General features: G+C 37.6%; 1 protein-coding gene across 22 annotated transcripts in view; it reads left to right on the top strand.

Moving 5' to 3' along the window:
* The window catches only part of LOC128876715 (patronin), an 86070-nt gene that overhangs the window by 7555 nt on the left and 59609 nt on the right, over window positions 1-18906 (top strand). The window contains exon 1 of one of the 22 annotated variants that reach the window (XM_054123355.1): window positions 9270-10455. The exons of the other annotated variants lie outside the window; for them this stretch is intronic. Coding sequence (XP_053979330.1) covers window positions 10348-10455 — 108 coding nt within the window. The 5' untranslated portion in view covers window positions 9270-10347. Of the gene's footprint in view, window positions 1-9269; window positions 10456-18906 lie in introns of those variants that run through there. 22 annotated transcript variants of the gene reach the window in all.

Below are 18906 nucleotides of genomic sequence, written 5' to 3'. Positions count from 1 at the left end.
TTGTCTCGTTTCCTCTTTTGAAGATTTTCCAAAGAAGGAAACGAGACAAACATATCGGCAAACTTCAGATTTATTCGAAGCCCAGGGTTTTGCCCATCTCTGCATTCGTCACGCCGCGCGATTACCCACCCTCTCTTTGCTTCTCTCCTCTGAACGTATGTCATTAATTGTAGTTTGTACTTTTATCCTTCCCGTTTACTAATTTCCTTGTCCAATCTACGTTTCTTACATCGAACCTACCCTCTAAAAGCTCTTCTATGCTTATATTAGCATCTTCCCTCTTGTCGCAATCTGCTAAACGGTGCTTCAGAGCACCTTGTCCCCTTCCACAAAACTCTCAAACTTCTCATAAGAGAGAATAGTTTTTTTGTCCGAATATAAATTTTCTGGCTCCGAGCAATCCGTTCCTTTCACTCGTGTCCTTTTATTCCTTTACTCGAGATTTCATTTGCACCGTTAATCTTGGCACATGCCAGCTTGCGCAAACCCGTACCAATAAACAATCAATATGTAGGCATCATAGCGACCCCATTATCGATGGTCAAGCTTGGCGCGTGGCCAAACAAAGAACAGTTCTTTCGGTTCCTTCGAAAAAGGTGTCGGAAATCTAACCGACTGCAAACAAGAAAGCGGTGACCGCGTATCAGCGACGTAGACAAATCCCTGCCAAGTGATAATTCTTCGCTCGGTTTCTAGGATTATGTAAGAAATCGACTTTCGGCGGCGTTAATAACGATCTCGCGTTAGGCGAATTCGCGGAAGAGTATTTTGGCACCGAAAGGAGCAATAGTATAGAAAAAAGTGTAAATCTGGCGTTGGCGATAAGTTTTTATAAGGAAACTGGAACTGGAAACGGATTAGTGACATTTAAGGAGCTATCCTTATTCACGAAGTAGAGAAAGAATGTATTTCTGGTATTTTTCTTTTTTTAAGGAAGCTACGAGTGCGAATAATTGAATCTCTATCGTATATTTTTCAATTTCTGGTACGAAGCAATCGTTGAACCGTGTTGTAAGAACATTGATGTGATCCATGCTTTTTTTTTATTGGAATGTACTGGAGGTTCGGATAAATTTATATTTCTTAGCGCATGTGGGTGCAAAGCTTTATTTATAATAAGCGGTTTTATCGTTCTTGCACCGGATGCATTGCTACAAAGAAGGAATGTAATTCGGTCGTTTGCAGCCTTAAAATCACTTGCAATTTTCTCGGACTTGACGATGAGCGTCCGACTGGGCCTTTTTTTTCTTCAAAGTAATCCGGTTTCGTCTGCATTAAATATTCGATCTGGGAAATTAGCAGGGACAACTGGTCCCTGCTAATCTAAATCTAATTTCACTTTACACTTTACACTTTTGCATTTTACACTTTACAATCTACACTTTACACTTTACGAGTCGTTGAATTTATCGAGAAAACAATTCGTGAAAAATTAATATCACAGCGAAATCCCCATCGTTATTTAAATCAAAAGATTTTCAATCTTAAAAAATCGCAATTAACATTAAAAAATCGCAATTAACATTAAGGAATCGAATGTATTCTGTAGCGTTCGTTTTTTTGCTGATAATTAAAATACTAAAGCCTCTTTTGGGGAATTTCCTTTACTTCTCGAATGGAAGTATTGATTTCTCTAAAATTAACGTGCAGAATTACTCTACGTTATCTAGTTTAATTATTCCAGGTGAAAACTGTGTGAAATGCGGCTGTATAGAAATCTGCATAATGCATCGCGTCGATCGTTCAGTAATTTCGCGTGCACTTCGTTGCTGAGAAAGACACGTTAGGAGAAGAAAGCGATTTTTACAATACACTTTTCTAGTCGCGATTCTTCCCAATGTAGAAACCAGATATTTAGTTACCAACGATACAAACGTGCACACAAACATTTTGTGCGGCATAATTTATGATTTAATCGGCACGAATTGATTTCTCGTTGAAGATGTGCATTATAAATGTACAGTCACAACGGGTTTATCGTAGGTTTCTTAATATAGTTTATTTATTCGATACGAGCGAGTACTTAAAAGTACACTTACTATTAGATTACGAAAACTGTCCAAGAACCCGAGAAAATTTAAACATATCAACATTTGATCGCATCAACATTTTCTTTTAAAGAGATCTATGTTTATTGAAATTTTTAAATAAATACAACAGATGTACAAGATCGAAACTTTATAGTTTTAAATTGGTCGTTCCCTTGTACTTTCAAAATTGGCCACTTTTCATGTATTTATTTCGAGAGGAATTCCTTTCAGATTGTATCGTGTATTTTGAGTCTTCGTGTACACTAAATAATCATTCTAATCATTCTTCGTCTCTGTACAGCTTTGAAAATTTTATTTCAAGATTTTCATGTTTCCAAGCGATTTTAAGTAATCCTACGCGAGAATTATTAACGTTCATTCTTCTTCTATATTTTATCCTGTATTTTTGTAAATACAGTATCGCGTGTCAAAATATATAACATGGTACGAACAACGTTATCGAAGGATCTTGAAGGCTCTTTTAGTCTCAATTGTTTCCGCCGATTAATGTTGCGGAAACTAAGTACCTAATACAAGGTGTGTCGTTCAAATCTGCGTTGCGTGGAATAAAATACGATAGCCTGAGGCGCAGTAACGAATATGCAGTTTTTATTAATCAAAATTGTTAAATATTTGATATTATTCGCTAGTTGTATTATCATAATTGAGAGTTACATTGAATTACGTTATCGCATCGAGTAATTCTTGTCTGCGTTGTTATCGGTACGAATTATCTGTAATGTTCAGTATAAATCATTTTACGTATTTATAGAATATTAGTTATTTATAGAATATCGCATGTATGCGATAGTCATAGCAAGGAATGTGTTGATATTTCGATACGAGATATCGGTGAGCTCATCTTCCGTAATAATATAATTCATTATGACATAATAACTCGAGTGAATATATTTTGTATTTTGTTATTGAATTTTGGAAATAATCCTATTTAACCGAATTATCGTTTTGATCTTGAACAAATATGGCGATCTGATGAAAATATCTACAAATTAAAAGGTGACAATTTGGCAATCCCCGAAAGCTATTATTTATTCTACGTTTTGATGGTTTATTATTAAATTACTTTCGAAACGTGCAAATGTTAAATTTATTAAACTTGCGTTTACATTTTTGTATCGTTCCACCAATAAATTTCGCGATATCATTAACTAAACAATTATACAAGCAAGCATCGTTCCATATTCGTACATTTTTATCATTTCATGCATTTAGATAATATAGATACGTCGATCGAACATTAACATTCTTCAGATTCGAACGACGACTCTCAAACAAAGAGTCGTAACGTAAAATAAATAATTGCTCGCTCAAGGGAACAAAATAATTGTTTTTCATTCGAGTTACTTGAACTCATCGAGAGTGTATTTAATTCGCGAAAGAATGGTGTTTTCATTGTCCTTTCGAAGAACAACGTACCCGTAAATACAGAATATCGTGTGCATCGTGGTAACGCGGCGCATCGAATCCAATCGGAGTCTGTACGCTGGAAATTATACGAAACGAACACACAAGTGAAACACCGAGAACTAGTTTCGTTGAATAGGAAAAGCTCGGGCACGGAGTTCGGTTCGTCTGGTACTTTAAGTTGCAATATCTCACAAACGACTCGGAGAAGTAGTAGCGCGATCTAGGCCATCGGATTCGACGAAATCTGCTGTGCAGCTCTCCCCGAAACTGGGAAAAATATAGTTTCATTTCGAAGCGAAAGGAACACTGACAGCTTGAAAAACTGCTGTACCTTTCGATGCGATGTGTTTAGAATTTTATTCGCACACGTCAACGTTAAAATTAAACGTTTCGTTATTATTAAGGTCATACCGAAGAATATATGGACAGTCTAATGTATTCAAAACGAAATGTTACTTTTTATTAGTGCATCACGCAAATTTGACTGTCGTTGTTTTCTCTTCGAGAAAGTTCTCGGTTCTATTTCCTGATACTTTTTACAGTTCTATCGTGTTTTTTTTACTAAGTTCGTGTCGTCAAACTTTTTTTCTGAGAAAAAAAGGAATTTTCTACACAAAGACTCAATTTTTTTGTTTCAAAACATTTTTCTTACCGCTTCTAGTGCTCTAAATTCAATTTTCTTTCCGTAGGATTGTTCAGAATTGCTTAAATTAAAAAGAGAGAGAGAGAGAGAGAGAGAGAGAGAGAGAGAGAGAGAGAGAGAGAGAGAGAAAGTGACTTTTGTTCATTTCTTGATGTTCCAAGCCCCTTAAGGATCTCATTTTCGAAGTTAATCTAAGCTTAGTATTCGTGCCGATAGAATGCTAAGAAAGCATCTCGAGTTCCCGATAGATTCCATAAAAAAAAGGCCTCGAGCGCAAACGGTTAATTTGTTCCCAGAGCTCGCGGATCACCAGGAAAACACGTAGACAGAGCCCAGTTTGAGATGCGCTGCGGTAATTCATCGGCGAGATTAAACTTACGGAATCGTCGGCTCCGATTCGCTCGATTCGCGCTTAATTGCGAGCCAGCGGTGTCAGCGGACTCGGTTTCTAAATAAAGCGGTGCTTGCTCCAATGATCTTGACAGATCGATCGCGTTTGGTCACGACCGGCGGACTCTCTAGGGTAGGCTGCTTAGATATCGAGGCTTTTCCGTGACGTTTGCATCAACATCGGCTCCACGGCCAAAGCAACAGGAACTATCTTTACAGAGGGAAAATCGCTGCGGCGCACCTTGACGATGCCTTGTAGAGTAATCGAGACGTTCATGATTTATGCTCCGGATACCTGCGCTCGACTTTGCTTCGGACCCACGTTACACGACGCTGCGAATTCAATCGCGCAGAATTCATCATCCTTGCGCGCTACTCGCGTTTCCATTACCATTACACGAGTCAGATCTTCGATTAATAGTAGTTTTCTATACGGATCAGTGATCATCGAGGTTTAAAATAATTAATAAACTTGAAACGTCAAATTTTTTTTACTATTTTTTTCTTTTTTGTTATTATTATTTTAAGAAATTTGTGCGCAATTATTCAAGGCGTTAGACGCGATTCTTTCTCGAAAGTAAGTTGGAATTCGTATTCGGTAGATTTAACACAGTCCGTTAATCGATCGAACAAGGATAGAAGAAGGAGAGAAGGAAAGAAAGAAGATGCTCTATCCTTGTTCGGGCAGCGTTAAATCTAATCGACGAAAAGCATCTTGAGAAGTTAGCGCGAATAGAACCTACACGGCAACAACAATTTACACGATTGTTTCATTTGTACCTATTCTTTTTTCTTTGTATTACTTTTTTTTAAATCACTTTTTTTTTAAATCACTTTTTTTTTTTTAATTGAATGCAAAAATATTTCACGCGCACTAAATTGAATAGTGCACGAAATAATTGTATATAATTTATGTATCGCATAAATCCTACTAAAAGTACATACATATATGAAAAATATAACTTGGAAAATTAGGCGTTTTAGACAAAGGAAATAGAGCTTATGTTAAATAAATATGCACACGTTTGACAGTATTTGGTATAATACCTCATTAATACTTCGTTAATATTCAAATACATACAATTATAAATTTTAACGAGCTATATATATACGAATTTATCTGGGTAATTTAAGATTTTCGAGTTATAAATTATGCACAGCTATACGGAGGTATTAAATTGAAAAATAATTCGAGAAATGAAAATGCATAACGTGGCCCGCCTCTCGGCTCTCGTTTAAGTTACGAAATCGCACGAAATTGTAAAAACAAAAACGAGAAAAAAAAAATAAATAAATCGACGACAGCGTGGGTAGCCGAGGCGAAAGCGAGAATTCAACATCGCGGAGAACTTGTAAATTGCGGAGGCGTCGGGGGCATGAGATAGGTTGTTGTTGTGTTACACGCCTGCATTTAGAATGTTTGAAACTTCCTTTGTCAGGCTCCCGAGGCTGTTGGTAATGAATCGACAGGTTCGAACAAAGACCGTAAACAAAGGGAACCGTATCATAGCTTTGGGTCAATTAAGAATCCAAATTTATCTCTACGTTAGGACTTTTCGAACGCTAGGTTTACGATACGAGCAATTGAATCACGTTGTTCTTGAGATTCGTTTACAAAAAAAAAAAAAAAAAAAAACGTTCGTCAAAATGTTTATCCATCAAAGCTAACTAAGAACAAAATTTGAGACTCTAGAGCAGCAATGGTGACGAGTCTTGCGTATTAAAAAATTTCGATGAGAATTATTTATGAATTATAAACATACATAAGAATGTTTATCTGCTATCGTTATTGCTTGGAATATTATTTTTTTATATTTTGATTATTCTTTGGATAATTAAATTTCATTAATATGTCTGTTTATAGCTTATTTTTTAAATGAAATTCAATATTTCTTTGCCGTTATTTTTAAAATTTATTATTAATGCGAAGGTCATTTAACTGATTTGAGATTATAGATACCGTACCTTTCTGAAAATAATAAGAAAGATTTGAAAAATGTCTCGTTACATGACGAAACAAATATTTTTAATAAATATAAATACAAAACATGAAACGTTCCAGTATAAACAAATGTACGATTCATAATTATCGACGTATGAAATGTATGAAAATTTGATCAAATATCGACAAGATTTATCATTCAACACATAATAGCTTGCGAATATTAAATATTTCTCAATATTTACCGCTGCTTTACACTGTACTAATATGGTAATTCCAAAAATTATTAATATTCATACTTTCATTGTAACTAACGACGAATTTAAATTCCGGGAGCTTCAAATTATTAAAATATGAAGTAAAAGTATCTTCTATGGAATTTCGTCAAACTTTTATTTGAAGTTAAGTTGTTTTTAATTACCTATTGGTAATTCAAGAATTATTAATATTCATACTTTCATTGCAACTAACGACGAATTTAAATTCCGGGAGCTTCAAATTATTAAAATATGAAGTAAAAGTATCTTCTATGGAATTTCGTCAAACTTTCATTTGAAGTTAAGTTGTTTTTAATTACCTATTGGTAATTCAAGAATTATTAATATTCATACTTTCATTGCAACTAACGACGAATTTAAATTCCTGGAGCTTGAAAGTATTAAAATATGAAGTAAAAGTTCTATGGAATCTTCTATGGAATTTCGTCAAACTTGTATTTGAAGTTAAGTTGTTTTTAATTGCCAGCGTTGACCTCAGCCTTAAAGTCGGACAATTGTCATTGTAAACTTAATACAATGCGATTCCCAGAAACGCCAAGGATCGCTAGCCGTTACTTAGTATTCTGCCTAGTTATGCATTCAAGTTAGCATATTATGCAGTAATAGTATGCATCCGTTACTTTTTAATGGTTTCCCATCTTCTAGCGCATCTAGCACGGTCTTTGTACTGGTTTGCATGACGCGTAAAAAAAAATTTTAATAAATCGCGATGGCTTGCATCACTGTTTAATTTTACCATTAACTGACATCATGGTGTTATTCAATTGAATGTTGCACGCCATGAATATTTTCTAGATTACGAACGAGGAAGAAATTTTTGTTTCGGAATTTTTCAGATACGGATCATTAATTTTAGAATGTATATTTGGCTCAACTACAAATTTTTGAGTGGTGTGTTGTCGTACTTTTATGTACCTTTAAAGTAGGATAATGAAAAAGAATATTCAATTATATTAAAAGTATTTAAAAATTAAATTTTAAAACGTTAAAAATTTAGTTTAGAATTTAGATCATAGTAATACACTAGTCGAAGACGTTTGTTTATTATAATTGCCAGCAATGGTTTCGTTGTAAAAATACTGCCGTCACTGACGGTGTACATTGTACGACGCCGACGTTAACTGCAGTTTACATTCAATGAATTACATAGCAGACAAACGTAGCGATAAGTAGACAAAGTCGAGACTAGCAGACAAAGACAACGCTTAAAATTTTGATCATCCTATGTAATCATTGTAGTTTATAATTCTATTTGAAATTGAAACTCGTACTCTCTGCAGAATGGCTACTCGCTGGTGGCCGCGCTTGCACGCGAACAAGTGACTCGACGTGCATCGAAGCATCGACCTAGCGCGTAGCCTTCGCTACCGCGGCCGCTCCAACGGTCTACGCGCGCTCTGATTGGTCGGGGTTTTCGCTTAATATCTCCTCAACGAAGTCTCGTACAACATTTTCGCCAAGGAAAAAGTTGTTTCAAATCACCTCCACTCTGTATATAAAGGGTGTCCCAAAAACGTTGTAACACCTTGAAAGAGGTGGTCCGGGAGGTGATTTGAAACAACTTTTTCCTTGGCGAAAATGTTGTCCGAGGCTTCGTTGAGGAGATATTAACGGAAAACCCCGACCAATCAGAGCGCGAGTATGCCGGTGGAGCGCTCGCGGTAGCCAATGAGCGCGGCCGCCTAGCGCGTAGCCTTCGCTACCGCGGCCGCTCCAACGGTCTACGCGCGCTCTGATTGGTCGGGGTTTTCGCTTAATATCTCCTTAACGAAGCCCCATCCGACATTTTTGCAAAGGAAATTGTTGTTCAGAATCGTCTCAGCTACCCCCCATTTCCGGCTCCTCCCCGAGTTTTGGGACACCCTGTATAATAAAGTTTACTCTTGTTATTGTTACATTTCGTCTATACGTTTTATTCGTCCCCTTGACATCCTAAAAATTGAATTTCGTTTACCAAATGCCATTTTCTAAACACCATGCAATGCAACCGATACCAGGAACGCAAAGGTAATCTTTCACTTTCGCGACCAGGGAATCGCCACGTTCAGGGTGAGCATGTCCCATCACAATTTTCCTCGAAATCCCGACGTTGATTGCGTTCTCAATTAAGGAGAGCTCAATTCTCATTACACTTATTAGCCGGTGCACGTTTAAAGTGTCTGCACGAAAGGAAGCTCGGGTTCTCGTCCAGTCACGTCCCTTGGTGAAAAGCTTCGTTCTCCCGCGGCCCACTCCGCGGATTCTGACTTCGTGTGAATCACAATGATTCGCGTCCCCCCCCCCCCCCCCTGGTCTAGTCGACCTAACGATCCGAGTTTGTACGAGTACAAACTCTTCTACACGAGCGAAGGCACAGCTGACTCACGCAACCAGCCACCGCGAGCCTCGTTCTCTCTACAAGTGTATAAGCTCTCTCTCTCTCTCTCTCTCTCTCTCTCTCTCTCTCTCTCTCTCCTCTCTCACACACACATATCCCTCTCTCCTTCCCCTGAGAGAACGAAGCCACGTTTCGCCTCTAGTCTCGTTCCAAACACGGAACACTTCTGGCATTCGCGGTCAGTTCCGTTCTCTGCCAGCTCGATAGCTACCCGGCACGCCGATCAACTAACGCGCCCAACTTGATTTCCCCGTGGACTCTTAACCGCACGACCTTGAAACAGCAAGAGCATGGGACCACCGCGAATCGCGAAATCGAACGGTGATCGTTCGACCGCGACTACCGACAGGAATCCGTCCGCGTAACGTCGTCGAAGATCGAACACCGGTTTGTAATTTCTCTTCTTTATTGTGTTTTGCCATCAGGCATGTCCTTGCCGAGCGATGTCCCTGTCACGCAGTCGACGAGACTATATCGCATCGTTCTCGCTATTACGCGATCAAGCGGGACAAGTACATTGGATGTGGATTATTAAATTGGCGGAGATTATCCAGGATCCGGCGAAAGAATTCGAGGGAGTCGGTGAGAAAGTTTTCATTAAGCGCGAGTTTCATACAAATTTCGCAGACTGAATGCGACATTCTCGAATTATCACGGTGTGCCGGGGACGAGTAGTTTCGTCGTAATTGCGTTTAATTCGAGAATTCGCCGTGCGCGTAATGTATGGAAATAGGCAGGAATATTTGCGAAGAAAGATCGATTATTCACGAAACGGGAAGAGTGGTTTCGCTGGATCCGCAGGGACTGTTTAAAAATTCAAATGGTGACTCGTCGCGACGAAACTTGACTTCCCGTGATCATGCGAGCCAAGAATCAGCAGGTGGAAATTGTGATCCTCGGTCGAAGTTTTCTCTCGTTCTGTGGTAAGATTTTCTAACCGAGTACGATCGTTCGGACCTCGTTGATCAGCCAGTAAAATTCTGGCAGCCATCTGTGCCGATAAATTACGAATTACTATCAACCATCGAAGAATCCACGTTAACAACAGGCATGGATATTACCGAATCGTTGAGTGTAAAATTCTTTGAAGTGGGTGCAGCCGACGAAGTGGTTTAAGGTGCTGATCAATTTTGTGCCGCGTGAAAATCTGCCAGGAAGAGGACGCTGCGTTTCGATGCGTTTCAAAAAGTATAAATCGTGTATCGTTCAGCGACATTTCTGGTGACGTTTATACTCTCCGAGACGCAGCGAATTCTAGGATGGCGAGCGAAGTGATGCTGGCGCCCACCGCGGCGCCTGGAACGTCCCGACGAGAAATAGACGACGTCAGAGATATGGTTAGAAACGCGACCGTCACGACAGTTTACGTAAGTTACGAGATTCACCATGATACGTTGCTACGTTTCTACGCTATGTGGGACACGCGAACACGCATTAATTTGCGCTTGTCTCCTTAGCATTTGCTACCGAAAGGTCGCTCGAATGATTCGAAACCTTCTCTCGCGGTGAAATGTTTCGTTAGATGTGCCTATACGATTTGTTTTCGATTTATAAATGTCGGTTTATTATTATGTTGGAGAACCAGATCGAAGTGAAAAGGAATAATCTTAACAAATTAATTATTTAACACTGTTGAACCATCGCGAAACCAAGTTCCGCGATCGACGATGTCAAAATTACAGTTAGGGTTACAGTTAGGGACATAACGGTATAGGGACCATCCCCATTCGGAGTTTCGACCGCCGAAAAATACCCATATTTGGAGAATCGCGTCGCGAACCTTGCAGCAGGTGATAGAGTAAAACGTAGACTGTTTTATTACTAGCCTCGAACAACAGCTAGACTCCACAGCTGGTTACCAGATGCGAAGGTGATGGTCGCAAGGATACCTTCGGTCGCGGGAGTCCGCAGGTAGTTGCGAGCGAGGGTGCAAACCCACCCCTTCTTCGATACGATTTTTCGAGAGAGAGTCCTCAACTCCTCAGTCCTCGTCCAACCTCGTCAGGGGACAGAACACTTACCGACCATTCAAACGTACAACCCGCGAACTCGCGAACATCAACGAAACCTCACAAAAAGAACGAGATCCAGAATCGTTAATTCATGGCCGGATCGGAGTCGCTATTGGGTGCGCCCTTTCATACGACGTGTCCAACTCGTGTTTTTCATGTTCGACTAAAATTCTGTACGAGTCTCGCACGTTGTTGTAGGTTAAAAAGTTAATTACCGTGAAAACTGTTTCTTCCGGGAAAGAAAATCTGTTAGTGGCGTTATACAGATGCGAAAATAATGGAGATTTCTACACGGAAAGTTATTCTTTTAGAAAGATTGTAACCGAATGGTTTGTTACGAAACAGTTGTGTCGCAGACGTCGATGTAAATTTTTCTAATACGAGAACAGGTCTCGTGTACTCTCTGAACGCTTACGTATTCAGATTTATACGATTCTCGGCGTCAACCATGAACATTTACGCTATTATGTACGTCGCGATTCGAGCCAAGAGGTACAACATCATCTTGTGCAGTTGGTTGTCGTTCAACGACAGTGTCGGCCAGTTCAGTGGCACGTTGTCGCCTGTCCACAACGACGAAGGACAATTTGTGCCAAGGACAAGATTTCACTCTCGAACCATGAAACAGTCACGGTGTACGAGCAGCGATGGTTGCGGTGAATTATACGCATCTAATCTTCGACAATGCAACATTCCATCGCACTGTTACGCGCTACTTTTACAGTGAATTATTTCCATTCAACATTCCGCTCCAGCAATTTTCAAGCGAATTGAAAAGAATTCTACGAGCACGAAATATATCCGTTATATTTGTTAGAGAACTTGAAATGGTTTTCCATTTCCTTTACTGGTCTTCGTTCTCGACATTTCGTTAGTCATTCGTGACTCGTTGTAATCTTAGGACGTACTTTATCTATTTATTATGGAACGCTTTTGGCTGTATCCGCGGTTCGTTCGAATACCAAATTTGTACGATGTTAAAGTTATGAAATATTAATAAGGAAAAAAAAGAAAAAGAAAACATAAGAAATTTTAAATAATATAAACATCTAAAATTCGTACGTCGGATACGTGTGTAAAATAAAACGCATTCTTTCTGGTTAAAAATACAAGACTCTTCGTTGTATACGTATTAATATTGTTGTCTTTTTCACATCCTATAAGTACATACTTAGTACAAATACTTTTTTTTTTTTGTTTTTTGCTATGCTTTGTATAACGTGCGAGTCTCTATTTATATCTCTGTGTGAATTATTTGAAATTATGTAAAGTACGAGATTGTGATGTTTCAAACGAACCTGTAAAATGTAAAATGGATAAATGAATTTTATTAATAAACATCGTAATATATTCACATAGTATAGACAGTAAATTGTAATTTTCAGACTCGGAATTATTCATGGTTATTGGAGTGTCGATAAACTCGTTAACAGGGTTTTTATAAATTACATTTCTACGGATGGTATTAATTATCGATATATATATATTTATTATATAGTTTATTGGAGTGTCAATAAACTTGTTAACAGGGTTTTTATAAATTACATTTCTACGGATGGTATTAATTATCGATATCTTCTAGGAGACTTTCAGTTTTCCGAGTGTTGTCGTTTCGTTGCACAACTAATTAATAGCGTGGTCATCGCGTATTCAATATGCGATATGGTACCGTGTCTTGCGTGTCTGCGCGGATCGTATACTCCCTTTCGGTTTTGCGTGGTCCGTTGGAAAACGCGTAGGTTTGGAATGACGGCCAGCTACCTACTTGCGGAGACCAGTCGGATTGTTACGAAAAATCGCAATACTTTTGCGAATAAAAACATCTGGGCGTACCGCTGTCTCGTTTGGTGCATTGTGAGCGATAAATGTCCAGACGGCACGGTCATTCGCGGTCTGCGTCCTCGCAATAGTCACTTTACGGCGCGTGGGTGGTGATTGATTAATCCTGCAATTCGATATTAATAACTTTCCGTGCCGAATGAACGTGTGCAACAGGAAAAAGTTACTCTTGTTATATCGAAGGTACCGTTCGCGAGTGCATTGAGTCTGTCTAAGGTTAAAAAAAATTACAATTCATTGTCTGCACTATGTGAGTATATTACAATATTTAGAAGTTGAATTGTATGAGAATCATACGGATAGCCATTGTTTATTCGTAAAATTGTGTCGTATAAATGCATTTCATTTTATACATATAAAATTCTCATTCGTATTCATAAAACGATGCCTGGCATGTATATAAATGCTGCATCGACTTAAATTCTTGATAATTCTTAATAATTTTATAAGCATTCAAGTTTAACAACAACAACAAAAAAAAAACAAAGTAAATATGATTTTCAAAAAAAGTATACATATGTATAATTGCGTTGTATAAATGCATTTCATTTTATGTAACACACTCATTTGCATTCATTCTTTCGCAAATTCTTAATAATGTTATAAGCATTCAAGTTTAACAAAAAAATAAATATGATTTAAAAATATATATATATATATAATAATAAATAGTAATATATTATAAATATATAGTAATATATAATAAATATATATATATATATTTTTTAAATCATATTTATTTTTTTGTTAAACTTGACTGTTTATAACATTATCAATAATTTCCTAATTTACAAAGAATATAACTCGCTGCACCATTTTTAGGTTTAATTGGACCATTGTGTGATGGGATCGATAATAGTAATAGAATGTATATGTGTGCAAGTTACCCGTTACTATTTTAATTCTTTCTATTCATTGCGACGTTAACCCGATTTTAACTAAATCTACACAGCATGTTTGTTGCTATCAAGTATATAGATCACGGAAGCGTTACAGACCATTCTCCGAGTCTCTTAGATCTATGTATATTATTCATTCGGATTGCATTTTCATTCATCATTATTCGCCGCGGCGTTCTAGAAGTTTATCATCGTGTTTAGAGCTTTAAAGGTTGGAACGTCGGGTAGAAGTGATATCATCGTATGAATAAATCATAGTTTGAAATACAAAGATCGTCATCTATTTAGCGGAGCTGTGGAACATTATTCCTCCCACTAATAAAAGTTACTCTGTTACTTTTGTACATATTTATACAATTTTTCTACGAAATGTTACATAAAGAGGAATCGAAACTTGGAATCATTTTTTATCCGGTTAAAATCATTCACAAGTCTGTAATTAACGAAACAACTCTTACAATCGAGAAGTCGATAATAAAAATATGTAATTTTACTTTCTTCATGCGAAGTAGATATTCGTAATAAGAATATACGTAACTGCAATGACGTGGCTGCATTTTCCAAATAATAATAAACAATAAATTGCGTTGTGCTTGCAAGCATTTCTATCGTTATGTATCCTTTTTTTATACGTTTCAAAAAGATTCTGTTATCAAAGGAAGCACTCGGTTGGAAAACCGACGGAATATTCTGTTAAACGTGCCTTAAGACGTAGAAGCGCGCGTTATGTCACGGATGAATAAAAAGCGCTGGAAAGCGTTGATCAGGCGTTACCAAACAAGGAAGCGGTTGGTTCTCACATTTCGATCCGCCTACAAGGATCACAAAGGTCTCGCGGTGAGAGTGAACGAGAATTCTCTAACCCCTAATTCTTCTAACCCAGAGATGGACACAATTATTACTTGGATGAAAATGTCAAAAAACAGTGTATACGAGATGACTAGTTTTCGATCAGTTATTTGTATAATGAAATCTTCCATATGAATTTTCAAGGGTTTTACAAATGAGACTTTAGAATTTGTTTTCTCGATTAAGCCTCGTACGTCCCGTGATTTTCGAGTTCCCGTAAAATAACACTAACCGATCAGTTAAAGATTCACGTTAGTGGGATTCTCTTATATGACGTTGGATGTAATCATTTTATTTCGTTAGAAGTCGAAATAAGAAAATGTCGCGAAGCGTTGCCAGGGAAACTAAATAGCGTTCGCGAAGTTTTTTGAAAACAAAATGTATTTAAAACCACTTTATTGTTAGTTTGGTACGTAGATCTTTATAAATGTGATCTGGAAGTAAAAGATTATGCTGCGTCAACATTTTTGTAAAGTACGGTTTTTTGCTTTGGTGACTGAGAGTAGACATACGACTGCAAAGGGTCAAAAAGTTTATTTATATTCCAGTAAGAACACGATTCACTTCTGATTCAATCGTAATTGTTATTCGCTCCACTTTGGTCGTCCTTTTGCACCTCGGCTTTCCTCGCATTAAAGAATACGAAAACTTTTTAACGAAGCACACACTCGACCGAGGCGAAAGAGTAACAAGGGTATTGAAGCAGCAGTTTGTGGAATCTTGGAATGTCGAATTGGCTCTTCGGTCTCTTTGAGCGTATAATGAGTCTTTGGCTATCTCGCGACGGCAGCTTTAACGATCTCGCTGAAATAGTGGAGAGGGTACTTTGAAATAAATTCTGAAAGTCGTATCCCGATACGTGGCTTCGTTAAAGAGGTTTTTCTTTTGCACGGTGCTCTTTCTAACAGTATCGCGAACCTTTACTCGAATTCCTCGAGTTCCCTTCGAATCGTTACCCCATCACCTTGCGCACGCGTAGCGAGTATTTAGGGGATCGGGCGAAAGCAAATTGGTACAAGTGTTTTTGAAATCCTTTTTTTCCTCATGAAGTTTCAAAAGATGCTGCTTACCTGGTCGAAAAGTAAGCGCGGGTAAACGCCGGGAGTAACTACGACTCTGCTTCTGTGCTCTCGTCGGTTTCAATTAGTCGCTAGATTACGCTAGAAGCAAACGGCATAAATCAAGCGAGACTGGACCGTTACCCTTTTCTCAGATTTTAACAGAACATCCAATGGTCCGTAAAAAGGTGTCGTTGATCATAGACTTCACCAGAAATAAAGTAAATCCACCGACTGGACCCGAGAGCAAAACTCCTTACAATTAATGACAAAGCCAAAGACCAGAGTTTAAACAAGGACTCGAAGTGTTGGCCGAAAAGTTTCTTCCATTTCCTTAAAGACCGATGCATACGCAATATTTTATGTCTAACGTTACATTATTGAATCGCGTGCCATTCATTTTACTCCATTAATGTTACAACATTAACATCTAAGACATTAGGTTGTCTATTTATAGAAACACTGCCACGCAAAATAACCGAGTGCAAGTCGCGGACGAAATTTTTGGAACAACCTAATGCTTGCCTCGACGAAACGTAAAAATGGAGAGGTCTGGTTTTTCCATACTCTTTCCCGGTCGGCCTGTAGAGGGTTCGTTAGAGAAAGAACCCCCATCGGTGGTACTGGTACTAATAATTCGTTATTAGGCGTCGTTTATTGTTCTACGAACAAACTGGTGATAAGCGAAAGCTTCTAAACAGCTATGCGAACCTGGCACCCGACTTAAAAAAAAAAAAAAAAAAAAAAGAAAGAAAGAAAATTTGTCTGGAAAGTCCATGTCAATTTTTGGTACAGATCTGGATATATCGAAATGGTTGAAAACAAATAATATGTATAGATCCCTTAAAAAGTGGGAAGGTTGTAGAACAAAATGGCACTTATGTAATTCGATAAATATATATTAAAATTCAAACGAGTTTTTGAATTTTTCTTAGAAATTGCCACGAACGTTCTGGACAACCTAATATTTCGTTCGTACTTGATTGTACCATCGATAGTTTCGTTTCTGCCTTCATCAATTAATAATTAAACGAAAATTCAAGAAATGGTCAGCACCCGGCATTGAGATTTTTGAAATCTGTTTTTCTCCCTCCCTATTCTTTAGAATCGTTCGTACCCGTTTGTACCTCGATAGTTTAAATTTTACGAGTACAGTAGAAAAATAATTATTTATGTAAGTTGCGAAATAGCAAGGCAAAACAATAAATCGATAGAAATATAGAAGCAATAAGTATTCGTACAATTATTACATTTTTAATACTTCGTAAAAGAAAATCGGTACATTTGATTGTAATTACCGCAACTTAAGACACGAAATTAATAAACCACAATTTCTCACGAAAGTCGTTTGGGAAATTGATCGATGTACGAATACATTCTACACCCACTGTATGGACAACGCGTTAACGAGCTTTAACCATGGCATTACTTCTAAATATTTATAACCGCGTGATTTCCCCTGTCGAAGGTTTTGTATTCGTCCTTCCCTTGGGAAGAGTTCGCATAAATTGTTACAGAATCCCGATCAACTTTGATCGATTCCGTCATGGAAGCGCTACCGTGATAGAAGATCACCTTCAACTTTCGAAATTACCCGTATCGTGTGCAAATGGTCGCGTGGGTGCGTGTGGGTGTGCGGCCTCTGTAGTATCTTTATTCCCATGGTTCGAGTCCGTTTAAAACCAACTACTCGCACGTGCACACTTTACTGCCATCATTTGCAACAATCCGCCTTTCAATTACGCGTACTTCCGGTATTTCGCAAATAAATATTCATTTGTTCAAAGTTCGAGCGATTACTTTCATTGAGATTACGGTGCAATACAGATACGTTCGCATAAGCGACCTCGTAACCTTTGTTGACTACTTGTCTTCACTTTTAGACACAGATCAGCCGAATAAATAAATGTCTTTAATTTATCAGTGTACACTGTACATCCGTTGTTATGTTACGTTACGCCTGTATGTTACTATTTTATTATTATGTCATCGCTATAGTATTATTTTATTAAACCGTGTCCTTTAAACATCTATAACTTTGTTACTTTTGCGAATATCAGTATATCCTTCAGCATATACATCGTCGAAGACGTATACTTGGAAATATAAAATTTGAAAAATATCGATTTTTTTAAAGTTAAAAATGAAAGTACCCCCTTAAGACGTTGTATTAAATATTAACAGCCAGTCACGAGGCAAAACAAATTATTGTCATTAATCAGAAAGATGTGATTAACGTGTAAAAAGAGAGCCAACAATTTTTCCTAAAATAATTAAAAGGCCTTACAGTCGACGAAGAGTCGAATAGCAATTTTATCGTACAAATTTGCGTTACTTTGAAAAATTGATGCTGTTTAAAAACAAACCGAGGGAAACATCACCGATTTCCGATGCATATTTCACGATAATTTTGCTCATCTTTCGACACAAGTTTAGAATCCTAAACGAATATACTCTTACATGCTTGATAACTTATCAGACTTACCATTCGCTACATAACCGAAGAAAAAAGTGAAAGTTTCGTTAGAAAGGATTATCGTAATGCGTTTTTCAATAATTATCGGTATTTTTATTTATAGACGTTCAACACGCAAAGTTTTCACTCGAAGAGAGTCCTATCGTTTGCATATAGGGTGGACTACTAGATATGTTTCTCAATTATCTGATTTGATATTATATAACAATATGTTGAAATGAAAATTGTACACGCCGAAAGTTGCGTTTTGGAGCGAACTCAGATCTGCGAAACAGATGCTTTATCTCACAGCTGTACCCAGTTGTACAAACAAATATAAACAATTTTCTGAAAAAGCGTATTTCGCAGAGTTAAAACATCGTAGGAAATGCCTTTCCCATATTAATAGAATCTAGGACTTCGCAATTGTATAAAAATATGTGACATAGCGTTTTACGTATATTACGAGAACCTTGAATCAAATGACCAATACTTCCATTAAGAGAAGACGTTTCATTGAGAAGATAAAGTTTTCTCGCTTGTATCTAATTGTAAGAGCGACACGCACATTGCATGCTCTTCTCGGAAACTAAACTGATCAGTTTCAGTTTCTAGAAACATCTCGATATTACTTCGATTAAAAGTAATGCAATACTTTTTTTGACTACTTGTCTCTTCTGTTACAGTAGATAGGAAAAAACAAAAG

This window comes from Hylaeus volcanicus, chromosome 1 (assembly GCF_026283585.1).
Source record: "Hylaeus volcanicus isolate JK05 chromosome 1, UHH_iyHylVolc1.0_haploid, whole genome shotgun sequence".
Taxonomy (NCBI): domain Eukaryota; kingdom Metazoa; phylum Arthropoda; class Insecta; order Hymenoptera; family Colletidae; genus Hylaeus; species Hylaeus volcanicus.
Note: the sequence above shows the minus strand (reverse complement) of the source record. Positions and strands in the feature narration are given on the sequence as shown.